This window comes from Echinops telfairi, unplaced genomic scaffold (genome assembly GCF_000313985.2).
Source record: "Echinops telfairi isolate 266 unplaced genomic scaffold, ASM31398v2 ScPeMD7_21;HRSCAF=78, whole genome shotgun sequence".
Taxonomy (NCBI): Eukaryota; Metazoa; Chordata; class Mammalia; order Afrosoricida; family Tenrecidae; genus Echinops; species Echinops telfairi.
The window spans coordinates 13,370,799-13,385,415 of record NW_022103918.1 but is presented as its reverse complement, the minus strand read 5'-3'; the positions used below and the strand labels follow the sequence as shown (position 1 = coordinate 13,385,415).

General features: G+C 38.7%; 1 protein-coding gene across 1 annotated transcript in view; it reads left to right on the top strand.

Annotated features, from left to right (window-relative positions):
* The window catches only part of LOC123521502 (inositol 1,4,5-trisphosphate receptor type 2-like), a 183,033-nt gene that overhangs the window by 76,551 nt on the left and 91,865 nt on the right, over positions 1-14,617 (top strand). The window contains exons 12-13 of the mRNA XM_045288408.1: positions 4,199-4,374; positions 14,439-14,603. Of these exons, the coding sequence (XP_045144343.1) occupies positions 4,199-4,374; positions 14,439-14,603 (341 nt within the window). The remainder of the gene's footprint in view (positions 1-4,198; positions 4,375-14,438; positions 14,604-14,617) is intronic.

Sequence of the window (14,617 nt, the reverse complement as noted above, 5' to 3'; positions counted from 1 at the left end):
AAAAATTCATCATGATACATAGAGAAAGAATTCAGGTGTTAACTATTTCATTCTACTTGAAACAAAAATCAGCATCCATCAAGAACTTGAAATATGTATTGTGTTGGGCACAGCTGCTGCGAAGACCTTGTCAAGGTTTAAAACAGCAAGGCTGCCACTGTGGTGACTCCTATGTGTCTGACTGCAGCTGTGAGCTGGTCCGTCCCTCACACGCAGGTGAAAGTTGGAGAGTTGCACAGCAAGGCAGAGAAGAACTGATGGCCCCGAACTGTGGTGCTTTAGGAGAATATTAAGTCTACTAAGGCCTGCCAAAGAATGAACAAATCTGTCTTACAAGAAATGCATCCAGAATGTGCCTTAGAAACAAGAATGGCAAAACTTTATGTGGCTTGCCTTGGTGATGTGGTCAGGAAAGACTAGTTGCTAGAATGGGACATCCTGTCCACGAGAGGGGTTGATATGGTAGCCGTGGCAGTGGACTCAAACTAATGGCCAGGCACGTTGCACTGGACCACCTTCATCTTATTTATGAAGAAGGATGTGAAAATAGGTAGATTTACCAGTAATTTTAGAGACAATTTACCTAGTGATATAAAATTTAATTATATCTGAGGTCTCTGCTCTAATTACTAGGTAAATCATATATATATACAAATTCATAAGGTTTTCTGATACAACTCTCAAAAGAACAGACTCACTGCCGTCTAGTTTATTCTGACTCACAGCAACCCGATAGCACAGGGTAGAACTGCCCCCAGGGGTTCCGACGCTGTATCTCTTTCTGGGAGTAAGTAGCCTCGTCTTTCCCTCCATGGAGCAGCTAGTGGCTTCGAACTACTTACCTGTTGGTTAGCAGCCCAGTGAGGACCCATAAGCCACCAGGGCTCCTACTGGCCTATATACATTTCTTATAAATTCAGTAGATATCATGATTTTTGTTCAGGGATTCTTTTTTCCATCACTGCTTTATCTTAAAGAAAACAAATTCTTCAAGGTGATTTTAATTTATCCAACATGATAGTAACTATTGAGAGAGATGGTTGCTATGTACCAGGCACTGTGACTGTCTCTCGGTATACTAATATTAGTAAAGTGGTCCTTGTCTCTAGACGTTCACAGTTTGATCAAGGTACCAACACATGGGTAAAGACAGTCCACGATTTGTTCATGGATGCCTATTTTAGTCTGGCTGCCTAGAGATAATGGGACCATTTTAGGAGGCAGTTGTTGTTCGGTGGTGTAGTCAGTTCCTACTCAAAGTCAACCGGTGGACAACAGCGTGAAGCGCTGCCTGGTCCTGCACCACCCGCACGTGTGCCACGCTCGAGTCTGTTGTCGCAGCCACTGTGTCCGTCCATCTTGTGAGGCCAGATGGAAGCGAAAGGCATCAAGAGAAGTGGGTAGATAAGAAAGAAGCGTATTCTGTACGGAAAACTATAAGCAGATCAGTATGAGGTTAGAGAGAAGCTTCATTATATGAATTGTTGTCTAGTTTTACTGTATGATTTTTTTTTAATGAAGGACAAACTTCTTAACACCTAAAAATTTTAAAGTATAGAATCAATTCTTTAAAAAGGGTTTTGATTTTGAAAATGATGATGGCAACATATGTACAAATGTGCTTGATACAATTGATGTATGGATTGTTACTAAGAGCCCGGAATAAAGTCATTTATTAATTTAAAAAAAAGTTTTCCTTATAAAAAGAATACTTGCTTACTATCTAAAATTGATAAAGATATTGCAGAATAGATGTAAAATTTGGCTCTGATATTCTGCACTATCTTCTCTAGTGTTTGTAAAAGAGATTTCTATGTATTTTTTTCTTTTGACAATCAAATCTTCAGGTAGAAATCAATATGACTCCTGTTATTAAAGCTAATTACAAACTTCACAGTCAATAATGCTTTTAGATTACTTTTGTTTATTCATTCAACAGACACTTATTTAATATCATCGTGTACCCTAGTGGCACTGGGGGCTATGTGTTGGGCTGCTAATCATAAGGGGTTCAGATCCATCAGTAGCTTTTGCGGAGAAGGATGAGGCAGTCTACTCTTGTGAAGACCGATTGTCTGGGAAACCCTCTGTCGGGTCACTGTGTCAGAATAAACCTGATGGCAGTGCTTTGTTTGGGGTTTGCTATGAACCAGGCTCTCTGCTGGACACTTCATGAGTTCTTTTTATGGATGAGAGCATGGCTTGCCATTTTTATTTAATGAAGAGGAAACAAGCAATCCAGATGCTGTCCAGGAAAGAGTAGACAAGATTTGATTAGCTTATTGGGTATTTATTATGATGCAGAGTGTGACTGTCTATTGGGGCCAAAGCTCGGGCTATGACGTCACCTTTGAATTATGCTGAAGAGTCACATACTGGCGAAAAGTCTAAAGATATTGGCAGTTGTGATAGTTTTAAGAATGAAGCTCCACAACTTGAGGGGATTATAAATGAGGACTTATTTTCTTGATCAAAACAAGCTTGCAGAACATCTTTTAGCTCATCAACAAGTATTTTTTTGTTACTGCATGCCAGGCACTGACGTAGGTAAGCAGCTGTTCCTTTCCCGTCTAGCACCCTTTATCGATTCTGATGGAACCCCAATAATAGGGGGGGGGGGCGCTAAAGGTATTATCTTGCTTCGGGCTTTTTGAGATCCTTGAAGTCAAGATAGTGATCAGGCTATTTGCAGACCTGAGTGTTTACATCATTACAAACACGAGTTGGGTACACATCATGTTAATATTATCAGAGGGCAGGGATTGAAGGCAATTTTCAGAGAGACTTATTCCTTTTTTAACCCATCCCCAGAGCAATCTTATAAGATCCACAAATTTTCTTCCCAATCTCATTTCATCAACATCTGCTGAAAGAAAAAAATATGAGCACACATTGCAAACATAAACATGTCTAAGCTAATGCTGTTCACCTTTTTTTTTAAGCCTGACAATTTTTCCTACCTCCTTTTGAGAGCTATTCATAGTTGCTGTGAACGGAGGGCTTTTATAGAATTCGTTTATGGAGTCTGGATAACCCCATGTTAACACAGGCTCTGCACGTGCAAGTCCCTGCGATGTTTTGCATTCAGAAGTGCAGTTCAGAAATAATCAAGAGAGGTGTGGCCAAAAGAGATAAGAACAATCTTGGAATATTTGCCAGAGCAAGTATTGGAAGGGCCCCACGTTGTGGTTTCCGCTCCGACAGTCGGCTCTAGACAGGGGGTTGGGTAGGCTGATCCGAGCCTACTGCACTGCCCTCGAATTTCCTTCTGCACATGCAGCACCCCGTAACTTTCAGAAGGGGCTTCCTTGAATCCACATGTCTTTGCACACTTTAGTGAATTGGACTTTTTAATTGGGAGATTCATATTTTAGCCTCCTTTGAGACTATCTCTAATGGAGTTCATTTGAAGACCTTTGGGATTTTTGTTTTCTAATGATTCAGCACATCAGTAGTCTAGTTCTCAGAACCGGAGTTGGTTTTCGCGCACACAGTCTCTCACGAACATGCATCTGTACACGGCAAAGGCTCTGAAAGCCAGAACTCGTGGGACAGGTGGGGTTTTCCTGGTTTTGCAAGTTCTAACAGGTGCAGCCATACTATTTTTTTTTTTTCAAATCACTTGTTTTACTGGAAGATATTAGCAGGTTCCTTCTCAGAAAGTTTCCACCTTACACAGGTTGTAGCTTTCATAGGCGTTCACTATATATAAGCATGTGTGTTTTGAGTTAAAGCTTGTAACAAGGGCTTGTGTTAAAGCCTTCTGTACTCTTCAAAGGAATGTATAATATAGAAACATGGTCATTATAAAACAGGAGAAGGAACGGGAAAATGCATGATTTTGTTGTACATTTAATGGCCATTAATCATAAATGTAAGGCTCCCAAGCGAGGCATGTCTGTCAACAGTACTTAGCAAATTGCTCCCCGTGGGAAGGATGAGCAGCCTCCAGACTTCCTGGGAGAAGCATTCACCAGTGAATTCTAAGCAGCCTGCAATTAGTGCATGTTTTCTGGAAATGGAATCATGAAGAATGTGTTCAAAGAAATTGCCTCTAAATATGAAGGGCAGAGCAGGTCATCTTGAATTCATTGTACTCCGGCTTGACTCGTTGTATTTTAGAAGACAGAGCAGCAAATATCTTAACATTTTCTAGTTTTGTTCTCAATAACAAACAAAATTCTTCCACCTCTTGCAGGTACACTTTCTCCATTGTTCTCAGTTCTTCTGTGGATAGCAGTGGCGGTCTGCACATCCATGCTGTTTTTCTTCTCCAAACCCGTGGGGATTCGACCATTTCTTGTGTCAGTAATGCTCAGATCAATATATACGATAGGTCTGGGGCCTACTTTAATACTTCTTGGTGCAGCTAATGTAAGTACTTGTTTTGTACTGTTATGAATTTAAAGCATATTAAGTGTAAATGGCCATCATTATTCTGTGTTCATTATGCAGTATGTTCCACGTTATTGTAAATCTAAATGAATCAGGATTTCATTTTTATAGCCTTTATTTTGAAAAAAGACAAGTGGAAATTTGATTTGGTAAAGAGGGTTGCTTTGGGGCGTGGCGTAGTTCTTCAGTCAGTTCAGTCCATTTAACCCAATGAAATGTGAATGCCTTCTGCGCCCTTTACCTACAACGATCGACACACAGTGACCCTGAGCCACTGTTAGCATCCTCACTTGGCTTCTGCATCACCCCGGAAAGAGGGGGCTCTGCTCAGTGGAATTTTAGGGGGAAATATCCTTTATCAACCGACTTAAGAAAAATAATTGTCATTTGAGGAACTATGTGAACAAAATCTCTGAACTGACAAAAGGCACAGATGAGATTTGTTTTTGTCTAGTTTTTTGGTTTTATCAAATTTAAAATACCAGACTAAAAGAGCACATTTTGAAACTGGAATTTAGGTAAATTTAGGCTATGTAGACCAGGGACAATTTCAATTAATGAGATCAATATTTATAGAAATAATTGTACCCAAGAGACAAAAATGTTAAGGAATTAACTAAACAGCTCTCTATTTGGAAAAGCTGTAAGGGAAGCTAAATGATAATGCTAGTTAATGCACAAATAGCCAGGTAATCAAATAATTATGAAAAGTCTGCTGAATACTTGTCTTTTTCTATACCTTCTATTGGGTTTCTAGCACTATTTGATACTCTAGTATCTGTATACAAATGATTTTCTCCTGTAGCACATAAGAAAGGGTTTCAAAACGTTTGTGGAAAATGGTTTTAAAAGATAATGAAATTTTACTCCAAGTTTTTGAAGCCCCTTCATACAATTACTATGGATAATAATTGATAATTCAATGTCTGAAATATAATAGAATATTTTGCAAATAAATGAATGGGTAAGTGCATGATTATCCTTATTATATTTTTACACATTTGCATTGCCTGGACATAAACTGAGTGGCACATGTTTATTGATAGTACATAAGTGCAGTAGTTTACCAAACTTTTTAAAATGATAAAATTGAGCTGACATGGCCCATTCCATGCTTTTTGCACTCTGTCTTACATTTTCATTCTTAAACATGGCATAAGATCTGTGGGACAGCTCCTGGTTAATAGAAAGGAGCTTTGGTGGTATAGTGGTTATGTGTTGGGCTGCTGACTGCAAGGTCAACAGTGTGAAAGCACCAGCTTTCTACTCCCATAAAGTTACAGGGCTTTCTACTCCCATGGAGCCCAGTGGTGAAGTGGTTATGCTTTGGGCTGCAATCTGCATGGTTGGCAGTTCAAAACCACCAGCAGCTCAGAAGAAGAAAGACTGGGCTTTCTACTCCCATAAACAGTTACAGCTCTGAAACCCACAAGGATCAGCATTGATTTGATGGGACTTTCTACTCCCATAGAATGACAGCCTCAGAAACCCACACGGGCAGCTCTAACCTGTCCTATAGGATCACCGTGAGTCAGCATGGCCTCAATGGCAGTGACTGAGTGAAGTAGAACACTCAGGCAGCCAAATCACCAATTGTTCCTCAGTGATTGTTAACTAAGAACGTGTACTGTACCTACAAAGAGGTCTAGCTAGAAATTATGGATTTTTTTGCAGGCAGAGAGCTTCACATTCATATTGGTGTCATGGTATTCTCATTCTCCATATGTGCTTCAATACCTCACACTTTAATTTTTGTACTTTAATACCTAAAAAGTGTTAACATAAACTGAACTTACATTTTGACGTTTTGGAAACAATCTAATTTTGTAGCATTGCCAAGGAAGCAATTTGGAGAACCTGAATTTATCTAACGTCTAAAGTTATGCTAGTGTTTTTGACCTCTTTTTACTGTTACATTGAATATTGACCTAAATTATTTGAAAAAGCAAATACTATAACTGGCAAATGGATCTCAATAAGACATTAATCAGAACAAGAAAACCCAAGTTTGAGAAATAGAACAATATGTGGAGCTGGGCCAAGACTCACAGACATTTCCCAGGCTCCTGTTACATAATAGACACTGCGAATATCAAGAGTTAGAGGTTGTGTTCCAGAAGCTTATGTCCCAGACGCACCAATTTGCATTTCATTTGTCCCTGGACCAAGAATATGTAAGGAGATAAAGAATAGCATTCAGCTGTCTATTGTGAAAACCAAGATGTTCGGTTATTTTGTAAAAAATGTTATCCCTCATGTGAGACAGAATGAAGAGCTGGTTCTTCTGCATAATTTGGGGGGACTGCCTGCTGTTGGGTGCCCTAGTCCATGGCTGACTCAGCGATCCCACGTGACAGAGCAGAGCTGCCCCACAGGGTTTCCTAGGTTTTCTTCCTTATGGAAGCCAACCACCCAGTCCTTCTCCAGCGGAGCTGCTGGTTATGTACAAATAGCCAGCCTTCCAGTTAGCAGTCAGGCTTGACACTGTTGTTCCACCAGGGTGCTTTGGGGGAGGATAGCTGCAGCATAAGAAGTTATCTTTGTGGTTTCCATGAGGCGAGTCTTATACTTCCATTTCTCCATGAGAAGAAATGCACATGGAAAAGTCTCTGTTTCGTTCGCCATGTGAACGTCTAAAAGGTCACTGTCATCAAGTGCCTTCAGGCTCAGAATGGCCCCATGGGGCAGAAGAGACTGCTCCATGGGGTTCCCGAGGCGGAATCTTTATGGAAGCACTCTGCCTCGTTTTTTCTCTGTTGCAGCAGCTGGTCGGCTCAAACTGCCCCCTTTTGGTGATCAGCCCAAGGCTGAACACACTGTGCCACCATGACTCCCACGTACCAACCTGTTGGTACTCTAATCACCTTTCACAGTATAAAGTGTCTGTTTGCATAGCCCTCAGCATACGTTATGGTTAGCTAGTCTAGGGATTTTGACCAAATGTATGCTAGATTTAGCACAAATTTTATAGAATAATTCTAAATTTGATATCATTGATATTAATAGAAAAGTGGTCACTTACGGTTTGATGTTGATGGATTCATTTTAAAAATAACAGATAATCTTTACTTTTAATATAGAAGCTTACTTTAAAAAATTATGTCTGGTTTAGCATTTTCCAGGAGACAGAAAAAGGAAGACATAGCAAATGAAAGCATGTATCTATCTTGTTCTGTACCTTAGAGTTTAGAGTGATTCATATAATAATTATATATGTATTATATATGTGTAAATTTAATTTATTCTTAAAAGTTGATACTTGGTAACAGATGAAGGCATGAGTATTAAATTATAGTTATCAGAAACAGGACAAAGAATTATACTTTATAGTTTAAGCTTAATAAGAATCAGAATGTCAGATCTTCAGCAAATCATGAGCCTCTGAATTGTATTCTTTTCAGGGAAATGAAGATACTAAAGCCTGGTCTGATGTTGAGTAGACAAGTTCAGATGGGGGTGGAAGTCTTAAACAGAGCAATAATAGTGACAACAACACTCATAATCATTCCTCAGTGCTGTTGCACTGGGTCAGTCTGAGTCAGAGTGAGTGTAGGTGGGCCCTCTAGGGCTATCCATCTCTACAGGAGCCGAACGCCTCGTCTTCTCGTGGAGAGGCTGGTGGGTTTGAACTGCCAACCTAGAGAGTAGCAGACCAGTGCTCACCCAACAGTTCCAATTACTTACCATTTACCAAGAATCTGCTACATGAAAACTATTTCATTGCAAACCATTGCTATCTTGACCATAATGGCATGAATACTTGGGTTCACAGTGAGTTGTTTCAGTGTCTTTGAGAGTGTTAAGCAAAACTAGAAAGGAGTCAAATGGAAGAAAATTAGTCTTTTAGACTGTTTTCTAAGCACTTATTTTACTGGTTCCTACTTATTAGGAAACTTAATTGGTTATTATCTTTATTGTTTCTAAAAACCTAAGTTTTGCCTGGATTGCAGCTGACTTCACTACTTTTGGCACAGGTTGTCTCAATATTCTAGATGTTTAAAGAATGAAAGGGTTATTTTTCTCTCATGAAGCACATTTTATAACCTAGGACATTATTCTTTCCACTCTCAACACTGCGTTATTGGTTATTAGTAATTAAGACTAATATCTTACTCTGTCACATATCAACATACATGTTATATTTTAGGTATAATTTAATACTTTCCAATGTAATTACAATGATTTGAGAGCCTCTTTGAGTAAATGTGCAATATTTCCAATCATATGGATGTTATATACTTTGCTTTACCATTCCGTTCTTTTTTGCTATTTAGATGCTAGATATTTGGCTATAATACATTAATAATTAAGCGTATACCTATGAAAGGTTTAAAATTTTTTCTTCTGAACTAAAATGTATTTTTCTTTTTTTGACGGTGCCCAGTAATATGTAAGTCATTTGTTTTCTCAGCGCTTGTGATGTGGAAATATTTCCTTATGCTTGAACTTGGCCTCACAATTTTGAAGAAAGGAAAACAATGCAATTTAGTGGATAGTTTGTTTATGAAAAACAAACTACTGCTTTTAAATTCAAGAGTGTCATGTCATTCCTTACTTAATTATGGATATTTTTGAGGGGTGACAAGTCTGTTACTGCTAAGCTATAGGGTTGAGAACCTCCATATGTTCACTTAACATATATGCATTCAATTATACAAGTGGACTTCAAAAAGTTGACGAAGAAATGGAATTAAAAGTAATGGAGTTTTCCAATCAATTTGATGAAACCCCTTCGTATAAGCTGAAACATTCATATTCTCTCTCTCTCTCTCTCTCTTTCACACACACACTGTTTTATCTACTTATGTACTTTTCACTACATCTGGCATTCATTTGCAGAAACAGGAAACTGCTCCAACTCCGGAGGAAAATAGCATGCATTGAATAGTGGGAAATAGTTACACCACTCATTTTACAGTACTGTTTTGTAGATAATTTAAAAGATTTCCAGGGCAATTTTCAGTACATGCAAATTTCACACTCACACGGCACACTAACCTTAGAACCTAAATTACTTATTTTAATGTTATTAAAATGGAGACTTTTTAAGTCAAGATACCTCAGTTTTAGTAAGAAGGTGATTTTACGTGGTTGCTAGAAATTTGGTAATGCATCTAAAATGCAATTCAACATAATAAATTTAATTTTATGTTTCAATAAATAAGTAGACAAGGAGCCTTTATATATTTACTTATATTTTTTCCTGCATTTTACTTCTGGAAAATAGGTCAGGTTTTCCCATTGGAACAGTGTGAAATGAGCATAGAATTCAGAATCAGGAACCCAGCCGCAGAAAAGGCCAACCCAATGCTGAAAAGAGGGAGGCACAGTGATACATCTCCATGATCACTTCAGTATTAAATTTGAAGGACATTACACAGAATTCTATGGATGTGGGGCATCTTTAGGATTATTTACTTCTAGACACATCATTTGTAAGTGAAGAAACAGGGCCCTACAGAGATCAGGAGAATTGACCAAAGTAACTTGGGTAATCAGTAGCAAAGCCAAGACTGGAACCAGATTGCCCACCTCCCAACGCAGTACGTCCATTATATTGCACTGCTCAGTGAATTATAAAGTATATCTATGAAAACAGAACTTTAATTAGTCATTAATTTACATAAGTGAAACTGCTTTAAAATTTTTTGCGTAGTCACATCTTGGTCAGTGGTCAGAGGAGAATCTCCATAGGCATAATGCAACTGGGGACCCTGCAAATGGATTTGGGGCTTTTGTTGTCATCCATATCCTTCTGCAAATTGGATGCTCATTGTGTTAGTCTGAGGTGACTAGAGAAACAAATTCATAAACACTTGTATGTATATAAGAAAGAGCTTTCTATAAAGAGTAATTGTCTATTAAGAAAACATCCCCCCCCAAAAAAAGAAAACATCCCAGCCCAGTCCAGATCAAAGCCTTAAGTCCAATATGAGCCCATATGTCCAATACTAGTCTATAATTTACTCTTTGGACTCACACAACCCATGCAATGACGCCGAATGCAGGAAGATCACAGGTCAGTGGATGGAAAGTCTTATGGATCCAGTGGCAGTGGAAACATCTTAGTGCTGGCCTGGCTCTGCACATGGCTCCTCCAGCTCCAGGGTTCTAGTTCCATCAGTGTGTCTCCATGTGGCTTGTCAACAGGAATGTCAAGTAGATGTCTCCCGCCTCCAGAGAGAAAGACAGGAGTTCCCAGAATCCTCAGGAGAAGGCCATGCCCACACAGAGGTCTCATTGGCTGTGACCTGATTGACAGTCTAGACTCCACCCTTTCTCTCAAGTTGACAGAAGATTATGTAACTGCCACACCATAGTTTAAAGCTCTAATACCAGTCCATCCTCTGGTCTTTGATTTTATTATTTACAATCCTTGGATCACACAATGTGGTGTGCTGACTACTTGTTTTAAGACAAGCCTTTAAGATCTCAGAGTATATTCTCTGTGACAGTCAGACATAATCTGATTTTTAATAAAGTTTATATATATATATATATATTGTTAGCAAACAGATTCTAGTTTTGCTTTAGTTTTTAGATCTGTTGCGTAGAAGATTCCATTTCCCACCATATTTTCCCTAGATATTCACCCTGTTTCCACCATCTCAACAACAACAACAACAACAACAACAACAAAATATATATATATATCAGGGGCATTTTGAAAAATAGGTGGAGAAAGGAAAAGCTATGGCAGAGTTATGGTCATGCATATTGATTTTTATTTATCTTTTGACTTTGTGGTTATTTGTTCAGTCCCCAGAGGAGTCTTGGTATGCATTGGTTAAGCATGTGGCTGCTAAATGATAGGTCAATGATTCAAAAGATTGACTGAAACCCACCAGCCTAGTAGAAAGATATGGTATGATTGGGTTTCCAAGACTGCAAATCTTCATGAAGCAGACTGCCACACTTTTTTTCCCTTGCAGTGTGGATGAGTTTTAATTGTCAACCTTTGTTTAGCAGCTCAGCACTTTAAGCACTGTACCACCAGGAGACCCCTGTAAAGCTTTCAGCCTTTTGGAACAGTTCTATTCTGTCTTATGGGATTTTATAAATTGGCGTTTAATTCTATGGAGATTGTCTAGGGTATCGTGTCAGATGATTATATTGTTAACCTAACTGCTGTTCAGTTGATTCTAACTAATATTAACCCTATAAGACAAAGTAGAAGTGCCCCTCTAGGGTTTACAAGCCTACTATTTATGGAAGCAAACTGCCACATTTTCCTCTGGTGGAGTGGCTGGTGGACTCAAACCACCGATTAAAAGGATTGATCCTTCATTTAGCAAACGAGGGTGTAACTGTGGTACCCTTGGAGGTCCAGCTCAGTTCCCATGTTGTTGCTCACACAGAGTCCCAAAGTGCTGCCCACACTTTTCCATGTGAGCTCTGATTGGCTACATACTATTATCGACAGATAAAGACTGGTTGGTGTTTTCCTTTTTGTGTGCCATCAAACTCATTGCCAACTCTTAGCAACCCTGTGTGACAGAATAAAACCATCTCACAGGATTTTCTTAGCTGTAACCTTAGTGGAAGTGGGTCACTGGGACTTTCTCCCGCAGAACCACTGGGCGGGTTTGAATTGCCAACCCTTGCTAGCACTGGAGCACTTAACCATTGTTCCCCAAGGCTTCTTAGCACAAATAAGCTATGAAATGAAAAATATTAAAAAGGGAGTCATTTTTTGCAACATCATTCTTGGCACAGATAATTGCCAGTTTGTATGGAAAATGCTACATAAAACAATTTGTAAATTTTGAGGTCCTGACTCAAGAGAAACCAGGTTTCAACCTCTTTCCTACCCAAATCATTTAGTTTTTGCACTTCTCCTGTTTGGTATGAATGCTTCAAAACCAAGAGCAGTGAAAATGAGGGCCACCATAATCGTAGACTACATCACTTCCTTTCAGCCTGTCAAGAAAGCAGAGACAGTCCTATCAAGCTGTAGACCAAGGTTTGAGAAACAGCCACCAAATATTGAAATACGGCAAATCTATACATTTTCTTATAAAAATGACATAGAAATGTTATCCATGTTTTTGAATTATTTGAGAACTGAAATGTTTCATTCTTTTTGAGAACTTGAATTCAGCGCATTATTTTTCTTACAGGACAGGATTTATAAATGGTTTTCCCACATATTTTTTGTGATTCAGTTTGGGGAACTATAGGAGCAGGAATAAGTGTATAAACAATTTATCTTAAACATTTAATTCATATTCAAAAGACATGAACCCAATTTTGAGCTTCATTTTTATAGAACTTCATTTTTGAATTTCATAGTGGATAAGTCTAAATAAATAAAGTGCACTTAAATAATAGTGACTGAAAATTTACAGAATCGACTGGTGAATGTTACCTCACCCAGACAGTCTCTTTTTCATCAATTTTATTAGGGTGTTGTTTTTTTTTGTCAAATATAACTCATTGTGCGCCTTAGATATGTTTCCTGTTTTTCAATAATAATTTCTTAAGACATCAAACCTACTCTTGGAGAGTAAATATAAGGACATTCATTATACAACTGTGTTTAATAATAGCATCAGCAGGCAATGATAGAACACTAACTACTGGAGTGAGATCTTTGCTGTTTGACTTTATTCAAGTTGTTAACAAGATGATGAAAGAAGTAAAAATAGCATTGAGCATTGACAAGATAGCTGAGCAGCTTGAGCAAAATTTGATAAAAGTTGAACTTGGAGTTTCCCTGTTGCTGATTTGAATCGGCCGTGTTCACAACATGCAACAATTATCAACTTCTCCTTTCATCAGAATTTACTTGGGCCCTCGGAAAGTTTCAGGGAAAGATATATCAACTTCTCAAATTCCACTTGTGTCCCAAAGGGTTGGGCATCTTTTTACATTATTTCAAATGATCCCATAAGGCAATTTGCTTAATAAATATTGGAAAAAATCAACAATGTTTCTAAAAACAACACCCCTCAAATAGTTTTAGACGTGTGAAGCCAAATATGGAGTCATTACATCATATAAAGAACTCAAGGGTCTCTTTAGGACGGACAATGGAATCTTGGAATCGGCCATTCTTTTCTTCTTCAAAACGGTAATTCTTCCCTTGGTGACTAATGAACAAAAATTACTGTTTTCTCTTTAGTTGGCAATTAGTGCAATGATTCTAGAATCAATTAGATGGCTCAGTGTTTATGAGAATGTTGTTCTTTGGAAATCATGGTATAAATCATTGCTTTTGTCAATGAGTATCAGTATACATTTTCTACATTTCAAAATTATGCCATAAAAGATAATTTTAAATATTGTTTGACTATAGCCTGCATGACCAGAAGCATATAATAACCACTGAAAAGTACTTACTGGTAATTACCACGTGTAGAGCTTAGAATATATGTACACATTATATTTTATTCTATACACATGAGCAGATTTATATTTTCTATATATATAAAGTAAATTAAATACTAAATAATTTGCTTATGGTAATAGCCAAAAAAATTCCGGTGGGTGGATGGTGGAAAATCAAGGAGAGATCTTGGAAAGTTACCAGAATTTTGTTATTGTTGTTGTTGTTGTTATATTTTCAAAGTATTGATTGTATTGCTTTTCATTGGAAAAAATAATAAAAATAACAAATTTACAGAGTCATCTTCAGGGCTTTTTGTGCCTTCTGCCAGGTGATCCTCCGAAGAGTCCGATGAGTGCTTAGGGAATGGTTTTGTTCTAGGGTTTCAGAAGAACCAAGTGTAGCTGGCGGAGATGCAGTCATTTGACTTCGGTCATGCAGCAGTGAGGCGGAGCACAGTTTAGGCTCAGGTTGTCCTGGTTGCTGCCAGAGCTCGCTTTTCATCCTTCTCCTCACTTTCCGGGAACTGCAAAGAATACAGCGTTCTCGGGCTTCGTGTCCACATGCATCTTTGTCGGCACTGCTGAAAAATGACAAGATGAGCAATCATGAAAGAACGTGACAGCCGTGGTGATAATAGGCGTTGTCAATGTCCGGCTCTTTCTGTGTGCTTCATCCTAAACCAGGCAGTAACCTCCCCTCTTCCTCCCGGCAGCTCTGTAATAAAATCGTGTTTCTGGTGAGTTTTGTGGGAAACCGCGGCACGTTCACCCGAGGGTACCGCGCAGTCATCCTGGATGTGGCCTTTCTCTACCACGTGGCGTACGTCCTGGTCTGCATGCTGGGCCTCTTCGTCCACGAGTTCTTCTACAGCTTCCTGGTGAGTACCGCGCC